Source organism: Rhinoraja longicauda, chromosome 2 (genome assembly GCF_053455715.1).
Source record: "Rhinoraja longicauda isolate Sanriku21f chromosome 2, sRhiLon1.1, whole genome shotgun sequence".
Lineage (NCBI taxonomy): Eukaryota > Metazoa > Chordata > Chondrichthyes > Rajiformes > Arhynchobatidae > Rhinoraja > Rhinoraja longicauda.
This window is the reverse complement of record NC_135954.1, coordinates 75,873,727-75,892,043: the sequence shown is the minus strand read 5'-3', so window position 1 is coordinate 75,892,043 and position 18,317 is coordinate 75,873,727. Positions and strand designations below refer to the sequence as shown.

Below are 18,317 nucleotides of genomic sequence, written 5' to 3'. Positions count from 1 at the left end.
TAATAATGGTGCATTTGGATAGCAGTAAAAGGATAAGTCTAAGTCAGCATGGATTTATGAAAGGGAAATCATGCTTGACTAATCTGGATTTGTTTAAGGATGTGACAAGTAAAATGGATGAAGGGGAGCCAGTGGATGTAGTGCATCTAGACTTTCAGAAAGCCTTTGATAAGGTCCCACACGGGAGATTGGTGACTAAAATTAGAGCACATGGTATTGGGGGTAGGGTGTTGACATGGATAGAAAATTGGTTGGCAGACAGGAAGCAAAGAGTAGGAGTAAACGGGTCCTTTTCAGAATGGCAGGCAGTGGCGAGTGGAGTGTCGCAAGGCTCGGTGTTGGGGCCTCAACTGTTTACCGTATATATTAATGATTTGGAAGAGGGAATTAGAAGCAACACTAGCAAGTTTGCGGATGACACAAAGCTGGGTGGCAGTGTAAACTGTGAAGAGGATGTTAGGAGGTTGCAGGGTGACTTGGACAGGTTGAGTGAGCGGGCAGATGCGTGGCAGATGCAGTATAATATAGATAAATGTGAGGTTATCCACTTTGGCGGCAAAAACAAGGAGGCAGATTATTATCTCAATGGTGTTAGGTTAGGTAAAGGGGAGGTGCAGCGAGACCTGGGTGTCCTTGTACATCAGTCACTGAAAGTTGGCGTGCAGCTACAGCAGGCAGTGAAGAAAGCTAATGGAATGTTGGCCTTCATAACAAGAGGATTTCAGTATAGGAGTAAAGAGGTTCTTCGGCAGTTGTATAGGGCCCTGGTAAGACCACATCTGGAGTATTGTGTACAGTTTTGGTCTCCTAATCTGAGGAAGGACATCCTTGTAAATGAGGCAGTGCAGCGTAGGTTCACGAGATTGATCCCTGGGATGGCGGGACTGTCATATGAGGAAAGATTGAAAAGACTAGGCTTGTTTTCACTGGAGTTTAGAAGGATGAGAGGGGATCTTATAGAAACATATAAAATTATAAAAGGACTGGGCAAGCTAGATGCAGGAAAAATGTTCCCAATGTTGGGCGAGTCCAGAACCAGAGGCCACAGTCTTAGAATAATGGGGAGGCCATTTAAAACTGAGGTGAGAAAAAACCTTTTCACCCAGAAAGTTGTGAATTTGTGGAATTCTCTGCCACAGGTTGAGTGAGTGGGCAGATGCATGGCAGATGCAGTATAATGTAGATAAATGTGAGGTTATCCATTTTGGCAGCAAGAACAAGAAGGCAGATTATTATCTTATGGTGTCAGATTAGGAAAAAGGGAAGTGCAACGAGACCTGGGTATCCTTGTACACCCGTCACTGAGAGTAAACATGCAGATACAGCAGGCAGTGAAGAAAGCTAATGGCATGTTAGCTTTCATTAAGAGGCGATTTGAGTATCAGAGTAAAGAGGTCCTTCTGCAGTTGTATTGGGCCCTGGTGAGACCACATCTGGAGTATTGTGTACAGTTTTGGTCTCCTAATTTGAGGAACGACATCCTTGCTATTGAGGGAGTGTAGTGTAAGTTCACGAGGTTAATCCCCGGAATGGCGGGACTGCCATATGAGGAAAGATTGGAAAGACTGGGCTTGTATTCACTGGAATTGAGAAGGATGAGAGGGGATCTTATAGAAATATATAAAATTATAAAAGGATTGAACAAGCTATATGCAGGAAAAATGTTCCCAATGTTGGGGGAGTTCAGAACCAGAGGCCACAGTCTAAGAATAAAGGGGAGGTCATTTAAAACTGAGATGAGAAAACACTTTTTCACCCAGAGAGTTGTGAATTTGTGGAATTCTCCCCCACAGAAGGCAGTGGAGGCCAAATCACTGGATGAATTTAAAAGAGAGTTACAGTGTATTCAGAAAGTATTCAGACCCTTTCATTTTTCCCACACTTTGTTACGTTACAGCCTTATTTTTAAATGGATTAAATTCATTTTTTATCATCAATCTACACACAATACCCCATAAAAAGCAAAAACAGGTGTTTAGAAATTTTTGCAAAGTAATTAAAACGAAATAACTGAAATATCACATTTACATAAGTATTGAGACCCTTTACTCAGTACTTTGTTGAGGCACCCTTGGCAGCGATCACAGCCTCAAGTCTTCTTGGGTATGACGCTACAAGCTTGGCACACCTGTATTTGGGTAATTTCTCCCATTCTTCTCTGCAGATCCTCTCAAGCTCTGTCAGGTTGGATGGGGAGCGTTGATGCACAGCTATTTTCAGGTCCCTCCAGAGATGTTCGATCGGGTTCAAGTCCGGGCTCTGGCTGGGCCACTCAAGGACATTCACAGACGTACACAAAGCCACTCCTGCATTGTCTTGGCTGTGTGCTTAGAGTCGTTGTCCTGTTGGAAGGTGAACCTCCGCCCCAGTCTGAGGTCCAGAACACTCTGGAGCAGGTTTTCATCAAGGATCTCTCTGTACTTTGCTCCGTTCATCTTTCGCTCAATCCTGACTAGTCTCCCAGTTCCTGGCGCTGAAAAACATCCCCACAGCATGATGTTGCCACCACCATGCTTCACCGTATGTATGGTATTGGCCAGGTGATGAGCGGTGACACTTGGCATTCAGGCCAAAGAGTTCAATCTTGTTTTCATCAGACCAGAGAATCTTGTTTCTAATAGTTCGAGAGTCCTTTAGGTGCCTTCTGGCAAACTTCAAGCAGGTTTTCATGTGCCTTTTACTAAGGAGTGGCTTCCGTCTGGCCACTATACCACAAAGGTCTGATTGGTGGAGTGCTGCAAATATAGTTGTCCTTCTGGAAGGTTCTCCCATCTTCACAGAGGAACTCTGGAGCTCTGTCAGAGTGACCATCGGGTTCTTGGTCAGCTCCCTGACCAAGGCCCTTCTTCCCCGATTGTTCAGTTTGGCCGGCCAGCTCTATGAAGAGTCCTGGTGATTCCAAAGTTCTTCCATTTAAGAACGACGGAGGCCACTGTGCTCTTCGGGACCTGCAATGCTGCAGAAATTGTTTTATACCCTTCCCCAGATCTGTGCCTCGACACAATCCTGTCTCGGAGGTCTACGGACAATTCCTTCGTCTTCATGGCTTGGTTTTTGCTCTGATATGCACTGACAACTGTGGGACCTTATATAGATAGGTGTGTGCCTTTCCAAATCATGTCCAGTCAATTTAATTTACCACTGGTTGCCTCCAATCAAGTTGTAGAAACATCTCAAGGACAATCAATGGAAACAGGATGAACATAAGCTTAATTTTAAGTGTCATAGCAAAGGATCTGAATACTTATGTAAATGTGATATTTCAGTTATTTCTTTTTAATTACTTTGCAAAAATTTCTCAACACTTGTTTTTGCTTTTTTATTATGGGGTTTTGTGTGTAGATTGATGATAAGCAAAATCAATTGAATCCATTTTAAAATAAGGCTGTAACGTAGCAAAATGTGGTAAAAGTGAAGGCGTCAGAATACTTTCTGAATGCACTGTAGATAGAGCTCTTGGAGCTAGCGGAATCAAGGGGTATGGAGAGAACGCAGGCATGGGTTACTGATTGTGGATGATCAGCCATGATCACAATGAATGGCGGTGCTGGCTCAAAGGGCCGAATGGCCTCCTCCTGCACCTATTTTCTATTTTTCTGTGTTTCTATGTAATAGGACATAGCTTTTGACTTTTCTTCTCATTTCCCCAGCGATGAAATAACTCGAATCACTAAGGACTTTTTTTGTGAAGGCATCAACCCAGCTTTAGAATTCCATTCAACAGCAGATGTAGAAAATGCAAACAGCAATCAATAAAACAAATAACAGGATCGTTACTGTTCAAGTTAGCAAATTTAGAGATGTGCACAGCATTAATTTACTGTTCAATAAAGTTGATGTATCTTATTACTATGCAGTTAATGTACCTTATTATTCTTGACATTTTCAGCAGAGTCCTTCAAATCAACTTGCTTGATGTGGCTTCTGTTCTCTTCCTTGCACGCTAAAAAAACATCCATGAATTTATCATTGCCTGAACAAAGATTGCATCGCAAATTCTTTAACAGTTGGGCAAAGCAGAGGAAAGATTTGAATTGTTTTCTGAAAGCTAACCACACCATCAGCCATATGTTCTGCCTGCAGGAGTGGTTTTTACGAAGAATGCTGCATGTTTACCCTAAGAAAAAAATACCCAAAATATTATTTTGGGCAAATTCTACACAAAATATTTTAGATATTTAGTTCTCCCGGCCATCAATTGTTAACTGTGCTAATTGCTCTCAAAAAAGTGGTAGCAAGCATTCTTCTTCAGCTGGTGAAGATACTACTACATTTCACTTGAGATACCACTACATTTCAAGTGACAGGAGCAGAATTAAGCCATTTAGCCCATCGTCTACTCCGCCATTCAATCATGGCTGATCTATCTTTCCCTCTTGACTCCATTCTCCTGCCTTCTCCCTATAACCCCTGACACCCGTAATAATCAAGTAATTGCTAATCAAGTAATCAAGTAATTGCTAATCAATATCATTGCTATTATATTACTTCAAGATTCAACCATCATTGAGGGAATAAAGATATATGATCAAGACAGGACTATGTGACTTACCAAGCAGCTTCCTGAGGAAGCACAATCAGCAACCCCAAGCTAATTCCAGATTCAGACAATTACTTTCTCCTCATTTGGTTTACAGCTCATTCAGATGCTTTTTCAATGTGATGAAGGGTCCTGCACTCACCATCCTTTCAGGCATTGAGTTCCATGAATCAATTTGACTTTTTGGTGAAAAAACTATTCTTCGGCTGTCCTCTAACTCCAAATCTCCTACCAATTAACAAGGCTATGACCTCCTAGTTACTGAATTCTCTTCCAAGGAAACTAGATCTTTCTTGGTGATGGAGTTTAGACCTCTCAATTTATATTCAATTATATTGCCCCTCATTCTCTTTTAATACAAAGTAAATAATACCAGACCAGTTGGTCTTTTTTCGCAACTGTAATTCTCTCAACCTGACATTCTTATAAATCTCAAATGCACTTGTAAATTTTGCATTTTAGGATGTCAAACCCAGGTTAGGATTATCACAATGAATGAGAGGGCTCTTGTGGAATATAGTAGATCAGGGGGACTTAGGAGTGCAAGTACATACTTCCCTGAAATTTGTGCCACAGTCAGACAGAGTGGTTAAGAAGAGACTTTGCATGATGACCTTCATCAGTAAGGGCACTGAGTGTAGAAGCTGAGATGTTATGTTGCAGCTGTACAAGATGTTAGTGAGGCTGCACTTGGAGTGTTGTGTTCAGTTTTTGTTACCCTTCTTTAGATAAGATTCCATTAAGCTGGAAGAGTGCACAAAGATTTTCAAGGACGCTGCCAGGACTGAGTTATCAGGAAAGTTTGGGCAGGCTCGGACTTTATTCCTTGGAGTAAAAGAATAGGGGATCTTCTGAAAGGTGTATAAAATTACGAGGAGCATAGATAGGGTGAATGCACACCATGGTTGGGGAATCAATTACTAGAGGGTGTAAGAAGGAACTGCAGATGCTGGTTTACACTGAAGATAGACACAAAAAGCTGAAGTAACAGCGGGTCAGGCAGCATCTCTGGAGAAAATGAATAGGTGATTTTTCGGGTTGAGAACCGAACAACCAGAGGACATAGGTTTAAATGCAAGGTTCTGAAAGCATTTAAGAGAGAGCTAGATAAAGCTCTTAAGGATAGCAGAGTCAGGGGGTATGTGGAGAAGGCAGGAACGAGGTACTGATTGAGAATGATCAGCCATGATCACATTGAATGGCGGTGCTGGCTCGAAGGGCCGAATGGCCTCCTCCTGCACCTATTGTCTATTGTCAATAAAAGAGGGAAAGGATTTAATAGAACCTGAGGGGCAGCTCTTTCACACAGTGTGGTGGATCTATGGAAAAAGCTGCAAGTGTAAGTGGTTGAAGCATGTACTTGCAAAGAGGGAGAGCAGCAAAGATTTACCAGACTCTTTTTCTGAAATAGTAGGTGCACCATGCGTGAAATGGTTGAATACACTAGGCCTTTATTCTTTAGAGTTTAGAAGATAAGGTGATCAAATGCTGAAACTTACTAAATTCTTACAAGGCTCCATAGTCTTGGTACGGGGAACGTGTTTCCCAGGTGTCTCAGAATAAGGGGAAGGCCTTTTAGAACTGAGGTGATGAGAAACATCTATACTGTGAGGGTGTGAACGTTTGGAATTCTCTACATTTATCGCGATCATTCAAAACGGAGATCGATAGATTGCCTAATAATAAAGGAAACTGAAGGAAGTGGGAATAGTTAAGAAAAATGGCATTGAGATAGTAGATCAGCTATGATCTTGATGAATGACAGAACATGCTCAGAGGGCCAGTATCTATTTTCTGCTCGTAATTCATATATATTTTGTTCAAGGGTGAAATGAGAGGAGTGCAGTTTCCAGCAGTTTGTTTCTATTTCAATTTTCAGTAATTGAATGTTTCTTTTTCTTGTTGTTGTTCCATTAATTATTTTATGAATAATTGAGATTATATATTAAAAGTTAAACACTGACCTTTTGTATAAAATAAACATAACCTATTTTTGAGGAAGCAGCTGGTTTGAAGCATGACATAGCCATTATTCAGTCCCGGTTTGATAGGAAGTACTAACTGGGTGTTACAGCTATTAGGGCAATACTTTTTCCCTCCCAGAGGACGTGGGGTCAGTAATGCACGATAACCTTCTGCATTGTGTGAACAATGCTGGCGGAAAGCAACTGGGTGGGAATCGGGTAGAGTTACTCACGTGATGTTTCTGTTTTTGAAGCAATAGCAGCAACCAGCTCCTTCTTCACCTATTGTCCAAACAAGAAACATGAGTTGTCACAGATCAACAGGTTATTCTGTTTTGTAAACATATTCTGCAGCAGAAGACCCTAAAGAACGTTTTTTTTAAATGTGATAAAAACGATTCATATTAATGCATAAACTCATTTATTGTTATCTTTTCCTGCAAATAGAAATTTACATTAATCATGGCTGCTTAGGAATTTGCAGCTACAAAACTGAATTGTATTTTATTTAATGGAGTACTGACTATGAAGACGTAATCTATCAGGGAGTGGTGACAATCGCGCTTTATGAACCTGAGGCAAATATTAACATTTAAATTACTGCATTAAAAATATGAGTTTAAATTTTAAATGATTTTAAGCAATTTCACTGTAGTTACAGTTTTCCCAGAATAAATTGAATGTTTGACTACATGGATATAATAATTCATTGTGCAAAGCATTTTGATGTGCTGCAATGAACTAAGTTTTATTTATGCTAAAATGAAAAGAGTCATCAAATCTGTCATTTCAACATGGATTTCAAGATATAAATCACACGATTTCACCATAAATATCATCAACATAGTTCTCACTTCCCTCAGATTTAGATCACCATAACTTCAGTGAGTGCGCATTTCATAGATTCATAGATACATAGAAAATAGGTTCAGGAGTAGGCCATTTGGCCCTACGAGCCAACACCGCCATTCAATGTGATCATGGCTGATCACCAACAATCAGTACCCCATTCAAATGGCCTTCAGGGAAATTATGATGGCACACTATAATAAGTTCCAGGAAGTCAGAACCAAATCAATTAATAATGGTCCGGAGAGCACCTTTTGACAAGTGCAACAGTACCCATCCACCCATCACCCTATATCCTGAACAAACAGTCAATGAAGAAGGAGAAATGCCTTTGGGAGGGAGATCTGTCTTAAAAGGGTGGGATAGTGCCTCTGGTGAAGATGGATCAAGAGAAAGAGTGAGAATTTTGATGAAGGGAGGATAGAAAAATTGGGGCAATATGATACTGCAGGAAAGGATCCTCGGAGAAAAGGGGAAATTGAGAATTAGTTTCCTTCGTGAAGAGGGAAATATTTTTTAGTTAATTCAAGATGCTTAAGAATACAGAGTAAATATTCACAATTTTTTTAAGCCTTCAACAGATGTATAATCAAGATTGGGATTTGTTGCAATGCTCAGGTCCTTGTTAGATTTAACTGGTAACCACCCTATTCAAATATCTGCAACTCAATCCCAACTGACCTCCTGTGCACCTTTTTCACATTGCAGCCAAGGGTGTTTGGAAGCAAATGACTAACCTACTCTTAGAAAAATGATCTTTAATTTAAATAATTTAAGGGCCCCAAGGGCCTAATTTCAAGATACATTTTACTTTTAACCCCAGGACGAGGATTCCTTTGCCTTATAAAACATAGTTGCTGAAAGAGAGCAAGAAGGGCTTTAGAGCAGTAAGTACAAACTCTTGTACTGGTCATGGCCAGTGGGAGCAATTATATTTACCTCAGCTGTCCAAAGCAAACCTATTTCTTTCCCTTCTCAGCCTTGCAAACAGATTCCTAATATTCAACTCCTTTCTCCCCAATATCTGATATTCAGGCTGCAGCATATCATTCGGTGTCTGACATCCTTCCTCAAACAAAATCCTCCTCTGAAAACCCCAACGAAATACTGCCGACCAAGTCAATTTCTAACTTTGCAATGTCCAACTAACCTCAGCTTTACTTCCCAGCCTAAGACACAGAAAAGCTCTGAATCTGAATGGCACCAGTCAGAAAACCCATGAGAAAAATCAAACCCACTACCCCAGCCGAGTGGTTATTTTTGAGTGAGAAACTAGTACAATTCTGCCCAAACCTTCTTTTCAAACACTGGCGCTTCGAAAATTATTGGGTGGAAATTGAAGTTTCCTTAACATGATTCGAATTTTTTACTGAAGCTCCAATTGGATTCTTGCTTTGCATTTGGACAAAGAACTAATAATGAATTGTAAATAGCTGCGGTCCCAGCACCGAGCCTTGTGGGGTACCGCAAGGCTCGGTGCTGGGACCGCAGCTATTTACAATATACATTAATGACTTGGATGAAGGGATTAAAAGTACCATTAGCAAATTTGCAGATGATACAAAGCTGGGTGGTAGTGTGAACTGTGAGGAAGATGCTATGCGGTTGCAGGGTGACTTGGACAGGTTGTGTGAGTGGGCGGATGCATGGCAGATGCAGTTTAATGTGGATAAGTGTGAGGTTATCCACTTTGGTGGTAAGAATAGGAAGGCAGGGTATTATCTGAACGGTGTCAAGTTAGGAAAAGGGGACGTACAACGAGATCTGGGTGTCCTAGTGCATCAGTCACTGAAAGGAAGCATGCAGGTGCAGCAGGCAGTGAAGAAAGCCAATGGAATGTTGGCCTTCATAACAAGAGGAGTTGAGTATAGGAGCAAAGAGGTCCTTCTGCAGTTGTACAGGGGCCTAATGAGACCGCACCTGGAGTACTGTGTGCAGTTTTGGTTTCCAAATTTGAGGAAGGATATTCTTGCTATTGAGGGCGTGCAGCGTAGGTTTACTAGGTTAATTCCCGGAATGGCGGGACGGTCATATGTTGAAAGACTGGAGCGACTAGGCTTGTATACACTGGAATTTAGAAGGATGAGAGGGGATCTTATCGAAACGTATAAGATTATTAAGGGGTTGGACACGTTAGAGGCAGGAAACATGTTCCCAATGTTGGGGGAGTCCAGAACCAGGGGCCACAGTTTAACGAATAAGGAGTAGGCCATTTAGAACGGAGATGAGGAAAAACTTTTTCAGTCAGAGAGTTGTAAATCTGTGAAATTCTCTGCCTCAGAAGGCAGTGGAGGCCAATTCTCTGAATGCATTCAAGAAAGAGCTAGATAGAGCTCTTAAGGATAGCGGAGTCAGGGGGTATGGGGAGAAGGCAGGAACAGGGTACAGATTGAGAATGATCACATTGAATGGTGGTGCTGGCTCGAAGGGCCGAATGGCCTACTCCTGCACCTATTGTCTATTGTCTATTGTCTATTGAATATTAAAATAGGCAAGGCAGTCACTCTGCGACTCCTTCTGTCCTCTCAGAAGTCGTAATTTCCAGAGTAATTGTTGCGCAGCATGCAATCCAAAAGCATTCAATCCTTTTGGAAGGAGTTAGAATCAAAATTAGCCTCGGTTTTGGTGGTGACACAAAATGTGCTGTGTCATAAAATTGATTTGTCGATTTCAGATCAAGTGGGATGAAAAACTGGCTGACCATTCACTGGTGCCCATTGTGCCCCTCCCCAAAACCAAACATACCCCATTAAGCTTCAGTTGATGAAATCCTAAGAAAATTACTGCTTATTCCTGAATTAATAAGATTTTTACTGTAATTGATAAAAGAGCAAGCACCTGAATTTCCAGGACTTCATCAGATGAAACTATTTTCTCCTCCGCTGACGTTTGTTCAGAGCTGGGAATAAAGAGTGGAGAATCCATTAGCTATTAATTTCATTGGATGCTACTTAGATAGAAAAATCATAAAATACACTTCTTGAACACATGGATGGATTTCAGCCTGTTTTGTTTTTTTTGCTCTATTTTCTATAGGACATAGGTTCTGAAACATTTAACATCTTTTTAAACCAATTACAATGCAGATGTTTTATCGATATCATAGAGTGGCAAGGAACAGATATTACCTTTTCTAATTCTCAATTCAATGTAAAATAATCATGTATTTCATAAAAGCCATTATTGCTAAATTTTATGATTACAATTACAAGTGAACAGTACGAAATCATCTGTATTTTTGTGAAAAGTTTGCAGATACTCAGATAAATTAGAATCTGTAACCAAAGGGGCTAATGGCTAATAAAATATAAGAATAGGTAATGACTCCATTCCATTGTCCAATGTTTTGGTTGTAATGATTTTTAAGCTGACAAGAGTCATTTGTATTAGTCAATGTACATCTCACCATCCTCAAATATTCAAATGAACTCCAACAAGAAATTTCAATGCCTTACCAGAAATGGAATAAACTACCTGTGGAAGTGGTTTGGCAGCTACAATAACAACATTTAAAAGACAATTGGACAGGCACATGGCTAAGAAAGGCTTACATGGATATCCTAATGGGCCAAATGTAGACAAATGGGACGAGCTTAGATGGGGCATTTAAGTTGGCATGAACAAGTTGGGCCGAAGAGCCTGTTTCCGTGCCGTGTAACTCTTTGGCTCTAAATAACTTCCTTATACTGAAGTTCCTCCAGTAATTTACAAATTTGACACATGTTCACACTGCGCAAAATGTTATTCAGATTTTGCATTACTTAGAAATGAACCATCATCTTTGGGACATAAATAAAGCATGCATTCCCATCAAGCTAAGATCAGGAGATGGGTTTTTAAAGTGTCAGGGTTTATTATGCCAAATCCAATTATTGTGGAATGTCTATGGTTGGTTATTTAACTCTAACTCCATGCTTCACACCAACTGTAGTTTTGGTTCTATATTAAACATTTTCAATAATTGGCTTGTCCATTATTTTGAGCCAATTACTCTCTGCAAGGTCAATAAAACTGGAGACACTGAAAATCTGAAATAAAAACTGAAAGTGCATGAAATATTCAGCAGGTCAAGTCGCATCTCTGGAAAGAGAAACGGGGTGAGCTTTCAGGTCAGAAACCTTTTGTCATAAACCTAGCCTGTTCTGATGAAGGGTCTGTGACCTGAGACATTAACTCTGTTTCAGTTTCCCTAGATTGCCTGACATTCTGTGTCTCTCAAGCAAGCTCTGTAAGTCACTCTATTAAGTATTCAAGCCACGACTTATGCATTGCTCATCTACCATAAATTAGTAAGACAGATTAAACATAGTCTAAGGAAAATATATCTATTATCTAAACAGTACATTTTACCTGAAATGGTTACTTTCGTTTGTTATACATTTCCTCCTAATTATATTTATTTTGTAAAATGCTATTCTGGTCTTCTACCACCCTCTGAATCCTGAAGAAGCTGTAGTATAGATCTGTAGATACTAATAGCTGTTGGTATCTTATCTAAATCATGGCCATTTTATATCTGTGCACATTGTTAGCTAACCGTGTCATTCACGTCATAATAGTTCCAATGGGGGGGGATTGAGATCTCGTATCTGTAATACTGTCTGGTCATTAAAATTAATGAATGATTGTTAAGGAAAAAAAGTGCATGAATGCCAGGACTGCATGCCCAGCTAACCTTCAAATATGCCAATCAGCTATTTTTCCAGGATAGGCACTACAACTGAGTTTGCCGCATGCGTGCATTTCAGTATGACTTCAGTATGCAGTGCCACACTTGGTGGAAAATACACACCGATGATTTAAAATGTGAAGTGCTGGTGTCCCAGACGTGTTTGTGGGAAAAGTAAATATAATCAATAAGTAGGTCAGACATTTTTTTCACATATTCCTGCAGGTCATTTAAGTTAAAGTACTCAGAAGATGTGCCACTTTGCAAAATATTTCCATCCTCAAACCACTCTAATCATCAATCTTTTAATAATCCTTCATAAAACCTATCTATTTGGCCAAGCTTTTAGTCACCTGCCCAATATATATTTATATATTCGGGTGCCAAGTTTTGTATGATAATCATTCCGATAAACCCTTGGAGTTTTTGTCATGCTAAATGTATTTTTTTGGTGTAGTGGTATTTTAGTAGATTTTCCAAAACCTCTGATCATTGACCCCGTTTGAACCCTGTAACACTCCTGTATTTCAATTTCCACACGGTAGCTCAGCAGTCACAATGGGTATGGTCCTGGAATATGATAAATCACTCAAAATCTTTTAGTTATTTTTAGGCAGTTGCAGTTCTCCCAATCTTGAATGGCCTCTGTCTCCTATCCTCGTGTTCTATAGAATTGAAGACAATGTTCTTTTTTCTCTATGCTGAATTGCTCTTCCAAAAATCAGGTTAAATGTTTAAAGTTCTGTGCAAAATATTTCTCTCTGCTCAAGACGTATGGAAAAATAGATGCAGCAGCCCATTTTCTTTCAAAAAAGGAAATTACTTTTCTTTCCATCTGCCCACAATGTTCATTCTCTCTCATTCTCCTTTACCTCCCTCTTCCTTCCTCCAGTGTCAGTTGTAACAGTACTTCTCTGGTCCAGAGCCATTCTCAGGTATTCTTCAATTCTCTCCCTCTGCTAGCTGCCTAGTATTCGTCTGAGATTCTCAAGTTCAATGCATCAATGCATCCTTTATTTCAATGCATCCTTTATTTCGTCTTAGCATTCACAAAAAACCTGCAACCCCATCTCCATTCTGTCTCAGTTCCTCCAGCACTATAATTCTCTCTCATCCCAGTCTAAATACTTTTCCCAAAACCAATCAACCAAAATGATAAGTTTGCAATCTCTCTGCATAAATCAATCCACATACATGCTTATATATTTTTTTAATTCACCCATTCATGCCCACCCCATTAGTGCAACATTTCCTAATGGGAATTAGCTGTTGTATTTATATTGCCAATATGATGTAGATGTAGCTATTAACAGTCTTGATGTCTGTGTTTGTTTAGTGAACATCACTGATGTGCAATTATATTACAATAATCTATTGTCTGTCTCATTGTTCTACCCTGGTAAGCTTTTAATTAATCAGCAGAGCTGGGTTATGCATGTACACATGTGACTTCAGCCAACATATGCCATGAGGATTTTGACCATAAAGATAAGCAAGCAAACATTTCCCATTCCTATGAACTCACACTTAACTCATGGCAAATCAACATGTTGAAGTATGAGGCAATATCTGGTTTGTGGAGCAGACATCACCAAACATGTGATAAACTTCAATGTAAATAAAATTGGGTGAGGTGCACGTGCTGAACTGATTAGTTATCAACTGTTTAAGACGATGTGTCAAAACAAATTAATCCCCATGCATTGTGCCACAGGTGGCATTTTCTTCTGTATCAGAGGTAGACACAAAATGATGGAGTAACTCAGCGGGTCAGGCAGCATCTCTGGAGAGAAGGAATGGTTGACGTTTCGGGTTGAGACCCTTCTTCAGACTGATGTCAGGGGAGGGGACGGGACAAAGATAGGAGACAGGAAGACTAGTGGGAGAACTGGGAAGGGGAAGGGGAAAGAGAGGGACAGAGGAACTTTCTGAAGTTAGAGAAGTCAATGTTCAAACTGCAAAGGTGTAAACTGCCCAAGCAAAATATGAGATGCTGTTCCTCCAATTTGCGCTGGGCCTCACTATGACAATGGAGGAGGCCCAGGACAGAGAGCTCAGATTGGGAATGGGAGGGGGAGTTGAAGTGCTGAGCCACCGGGAGATCAGGTTGGTTAAGGCGGACTGAGTGGAGGTGTTGAGCGAAACGATCGGCAAGCCTGCACTTGGTCTCGCCGATGTAGAAAAGTTGACATCTGGAACAGCGGATACAATAGATAAGGTTGGAGGAGGCGCAGGTGAACCTCTATCAAACCTGGAAAGACTCTTTGGGTCCTTGGATGGAGTCGAGGGGGGGCGGTAAAGGGACAGGTGTTGCATCTCCTGCGGTTGCAGGGTAAAGTACCTGGGGAGGGGGTGGTTTAGGTGGGAAGGGACGAGTGGACCAGGGAGTTACGGAGGGAATGGTCCCTGCGGAATGCAGAAAGGGGTGGAGATAGGAAGATGTGGCCAGTAGTGGGATCCCGTTGGAGGTGGTGGAAATGTTGGAGGATAATTTGTTGTATGCGACGGCTGATGGGGTGGAAGGTGAGGACAAGGGGGACTCTATCCTTGTTACAAATGGGGAGAGGGGGAGCAAGAGCGGAGCTGCGGGATATAAAGGAGACCCTAGTGAGAGTCTCATCTATAATGGAAGATAGTATCAAAGGAACTCATTTAGAGTTTTTACCTTAGGGAATGTGTTAAAAGGTATTATTAAAATGCAAAAGAAGGGGACTAGTTCTCCCTCTTGTCTTCCTGTCTCCTACTACATCCTATCTTTGTCCCACCCCCTCCCCTGACATCAGTCTGAAGAAGGGTCTCGACCCGAAACGTCAACCATTCCTTCTCTCCAGAGATGCTGCCTGACCAGCTGAGTTACTCCAGCATTTTGTGTCTACCTCCGATTTAAACCAGCATCTGCAGTTTTCTTTCCTAATTTTCTTCTGTATCAGTTTATTTCTTTCTTTCGCATATTGAAAAGAAATCATAAAATATACTAACATTATCTGTAGATTTGTTCTTGATTGAATATATGGGACTAAGTGCCCAAGCAGTCTTACACCATTTTTCCATTCCTCGTCCTTTCCAAAGGGGCAGACCAGGACATCACATTCATCGTTTGAAAACTGGTAGAAAATATCTTTATCTTCAAAACTCTCTTGGCTTTTCGTTGCTATGAAAGAGAAAACTTTATACTGTATATGATTATACTGTATGATTATACTGTATATGTTATGATTATACTGTAATGCCTTAAGCACCCAAAACTACAACTGCCAGACCTGTGAATTGTGGATCCAGTTTTGCAAGAATTATTCAAATAATGAACTGTAGTCGCATAACAACACCGGATAAAATAAATAAGTGCAGGAGTTTCAGGACCGCTCTGCCTTTCAACCTACTTGTGGCTGATCATTCATCTCAGTGCCAGTTTCCTACACTATCCCCTTGATTCCCTTAAATATCGCTGTTCTGAATGAACTTGATGACCACACTTGCACTCTGGGGTAAAAATTCTAAAGATTCTCCACCCACTTCCCAGAGCACTTCTTGAAGTAAATGATGCTTCCTGGTCATGTGTTTCTGAGGACGGGTAAGCACCAAATCAGTTCTCCTGGTGTGCAGTTGTGATGCATTTCCAAAATTTGTTGGCGCTCACAAATGAAAGATATTTTAATAACTATTTTTTGACAGATTAATGAGCCATTTACACGCTCACTTACGAGTGCTACCGAGCACTTGACTTCAGGTTACTCTTGCTGCTTTGCTCAACAACTAGGAAAATAACTGGTTTATTCCGGACAGCAGAATGAAGAACTAGACTCACGCATTGGTTGCCGGTATCACGTGCCAGTTTTTATTACCCAGCATCCCCTGCTTACATTGAACACCAACTCATTAGCATAACACATGAATATGTTTGAATACGTTACAATATCAGGGTGCATTGAAGAGGCTGCAGGCTTGGACTAATCCCCAAGAGAGGAAGATGAACGTCCTCGGCACTGCAGGAGGTCTGCAGGGATTCGTTTCTGGGGACATTGTCCACAAATTCCACGGCCATCTGTCATCTTCTGAGGCCTTAACCACAAGCTCACGCCTCAGTCTGGTCCACTCCAACAGTTGAAGGTGTGGCTGAGCTACGCTGTGACAATTTGGCATCTTTGTTTTTGCAGTGCTGATGTTATTGTTTTTCTAAACTCAGGAAGATGCAAATTCCTCGATTTTTCCATTAGTTTGGAAGATGAGGCAGAGAGGGCAGATTAATCTACCAGCATGCCATCTTCCCCAATGGCTTACGGCCTACTTGGGTCCTACATGAACTACATGAACTTTCTGATCTTCATTGTTCAGAACACACAGACACACAGCATGTGGCACGTTTCAATGGCCACAATATCTCAATAGAAAGTAATGTGGGCTAGGGGGTATAGCCCCCCTACACATCCTTTGACTCCAATACCATCCGTGCAGAAGGGAAGTCCTATTTGGAGACCTTGGCAAGTAGCTCTCCAGGCATAAAGTGTACAATAATTCTCATCCTATTCAAAAAGATCTGTCATACTGTAAATCCTCGTTATACGGACCTCTTTATAACGGATTTCAATTATAGCGGACAGAGCTACTGACCTTCACTGCCAGACCTTGATAGTAAGCCAAGGAATAGTATGTGAAATTTAACTTGGACAAGTGTGAGGTGTTACATTGTACCAGAAATGGGAATACACAGTAAATGGTAGAGCCCTGGATAGTACGGTGGAACAGAGAGACGGAGGGGTACAGGTACATAGTTCCCTGAAAGCGGCAACATAAGTAGGCAGGGTAATGAAGAAGGCCTTTGGCAAGCTTGCTTTATGAGTCAGGCAATTGTATAGGAGTTGGGACATCATGTTCCAACTGTACAAGTTGCTGGTGAGACCAGTCATGGAACAGTATGTGTAGTTCTGGTCGCTCAGCAACAGGAAGGATGTCATGAAGTTGGAAAGGATGCAGGAAAAATTCACGAGGATGTTACTGGGACTGCTGTGCTTGAGTTATTAGGAGTGGTTGTATGGGCTAGGACTTCTTTTCCTGGAGGGTAGGAGGCTGAGGTAGTGACCTAAAAGAGGTATGCAAAATCATGACAGGCTGAGCTAATTTGGATGTTCACAATATTGTTCCCAGGGTAGAGAAGTCTAAAACTAGAGTTCAGAGATTTCAGGTGAGAGGGAAAGATTTGAAAGGTACACATTTTTCACACATGGAGGGGTGGGTATTTGGAACAGGCAGCCAGAGGAAGCATGGAGGACTATACCAAGTAAACATTTTAAAAGACATTTGGACAGGTATATGGATTAGATAAGATTTTAGGGATATGGGCGACATGCAGACAGATAGGACTAGTTCATATAGATATCTTAGTGGGTTATTTCTGTCCTGTATAACTCTACAATTCAAATTCACAATTTAATATTCTTTTATTGAACCACCAAGAATTTTAACGGACAAATTATTTACAGAATTATTTTCATAGAATTCAACAAAATAATTGATTTTCAGAAACAAGCAACACACCTATAAATATTGATGGCCATACAATGATATTTGTTTAAGGAACAAATTAAAATATGTTGTTGTTCTTTACATTGGAGGTGACAGGGAAATAGCACTCAATTATGCCTGTAGGAAAATGGTCCAGAACAGAATAAACCAGAACGGTGGTACAGGAGGACATCTGAGATTTAAGGTTTATTAAATGTGGTAGTTGTGTATGCTGCCTCACATCAAGAAAGGTTAGAGAAGTTAGTCATTTGCAGTCACAATTGATGTGATTAAATCATCATCACTAGCTTTAAACTAATTTTACATTCTAGCAGGAAGTAATACTGCAATGTAACATTAAACCCAAAATGGCAGCATTAGTAGACTAGTTAAGTACTTTTAAAGATGATGGAATATCAGGAAACGTTGCAACTTGAGAGCGGCATAGTGGCGCAGCAGTAGAGTTACTGCCTTGCAGCACCAGGGACCCAGGTTCGATACGGGTGTCGTCTGTCCAGAGTTTGCACATTCTCCGTGTGACCGAGTGGGTGCTCTGGTTTCCTCCCACATTCCAAAGACATGCAGGTTTCTATTTTAATTGGCCTCTACAATTCCCCCAAGCGAAAAGTGTACGGGTGATCATTGGTCAGCGTGCACTCTCTGAACCGAAGGGCCTTTTTCCACGCTGTATCTCTAAAATAAACTTACAATTATTATGGTTCGCACAGTGGTTTGAAATATATATATATATATATATATATATTTACAGTTTACCATTTAGAAAACAATACAACCC

The 18,317-nt window shown here is 40.8% G+C and overlaps 1 protein-coding gene across 1 annotated transcript in view; it reads right to left on the bottom strand.

Annotated features, from left to right (window-relative positions):
• LOC144605941 (rap guanine nucleotide exchange factor 5-like) overlaps positions 1 to 18,317 on the bottom strand; it is an 82,607-nt gene that overhangs the window by 20,175 nt on the left and 44,115 nt on the right. Inside the window, exons 4-7 of the mRNA XM_078421640.1 lie at positions 15,002 to 15,173; positions 10,192 to 10,252; positions 6,738 to 6,786; positions 3,867 to 3,943 (exon numbers count right to left, since the gene is read on the bottom strand). Of these exons, the coding sequence (XP_078277766.1) occupies positions 3,867 to 3,943; positions 6,738 to 6,786; positions 10,192 to 10,252; positions 15,002 to 15,173 (359 nt within the window). The remainder of the gene's footprint in view (positions 1 to 3,866; positions 3,944 to 6,737; positions 6,787 to 10,191; positions 10,253 to 15,001; positions 15,174 to 18,317) is intronic.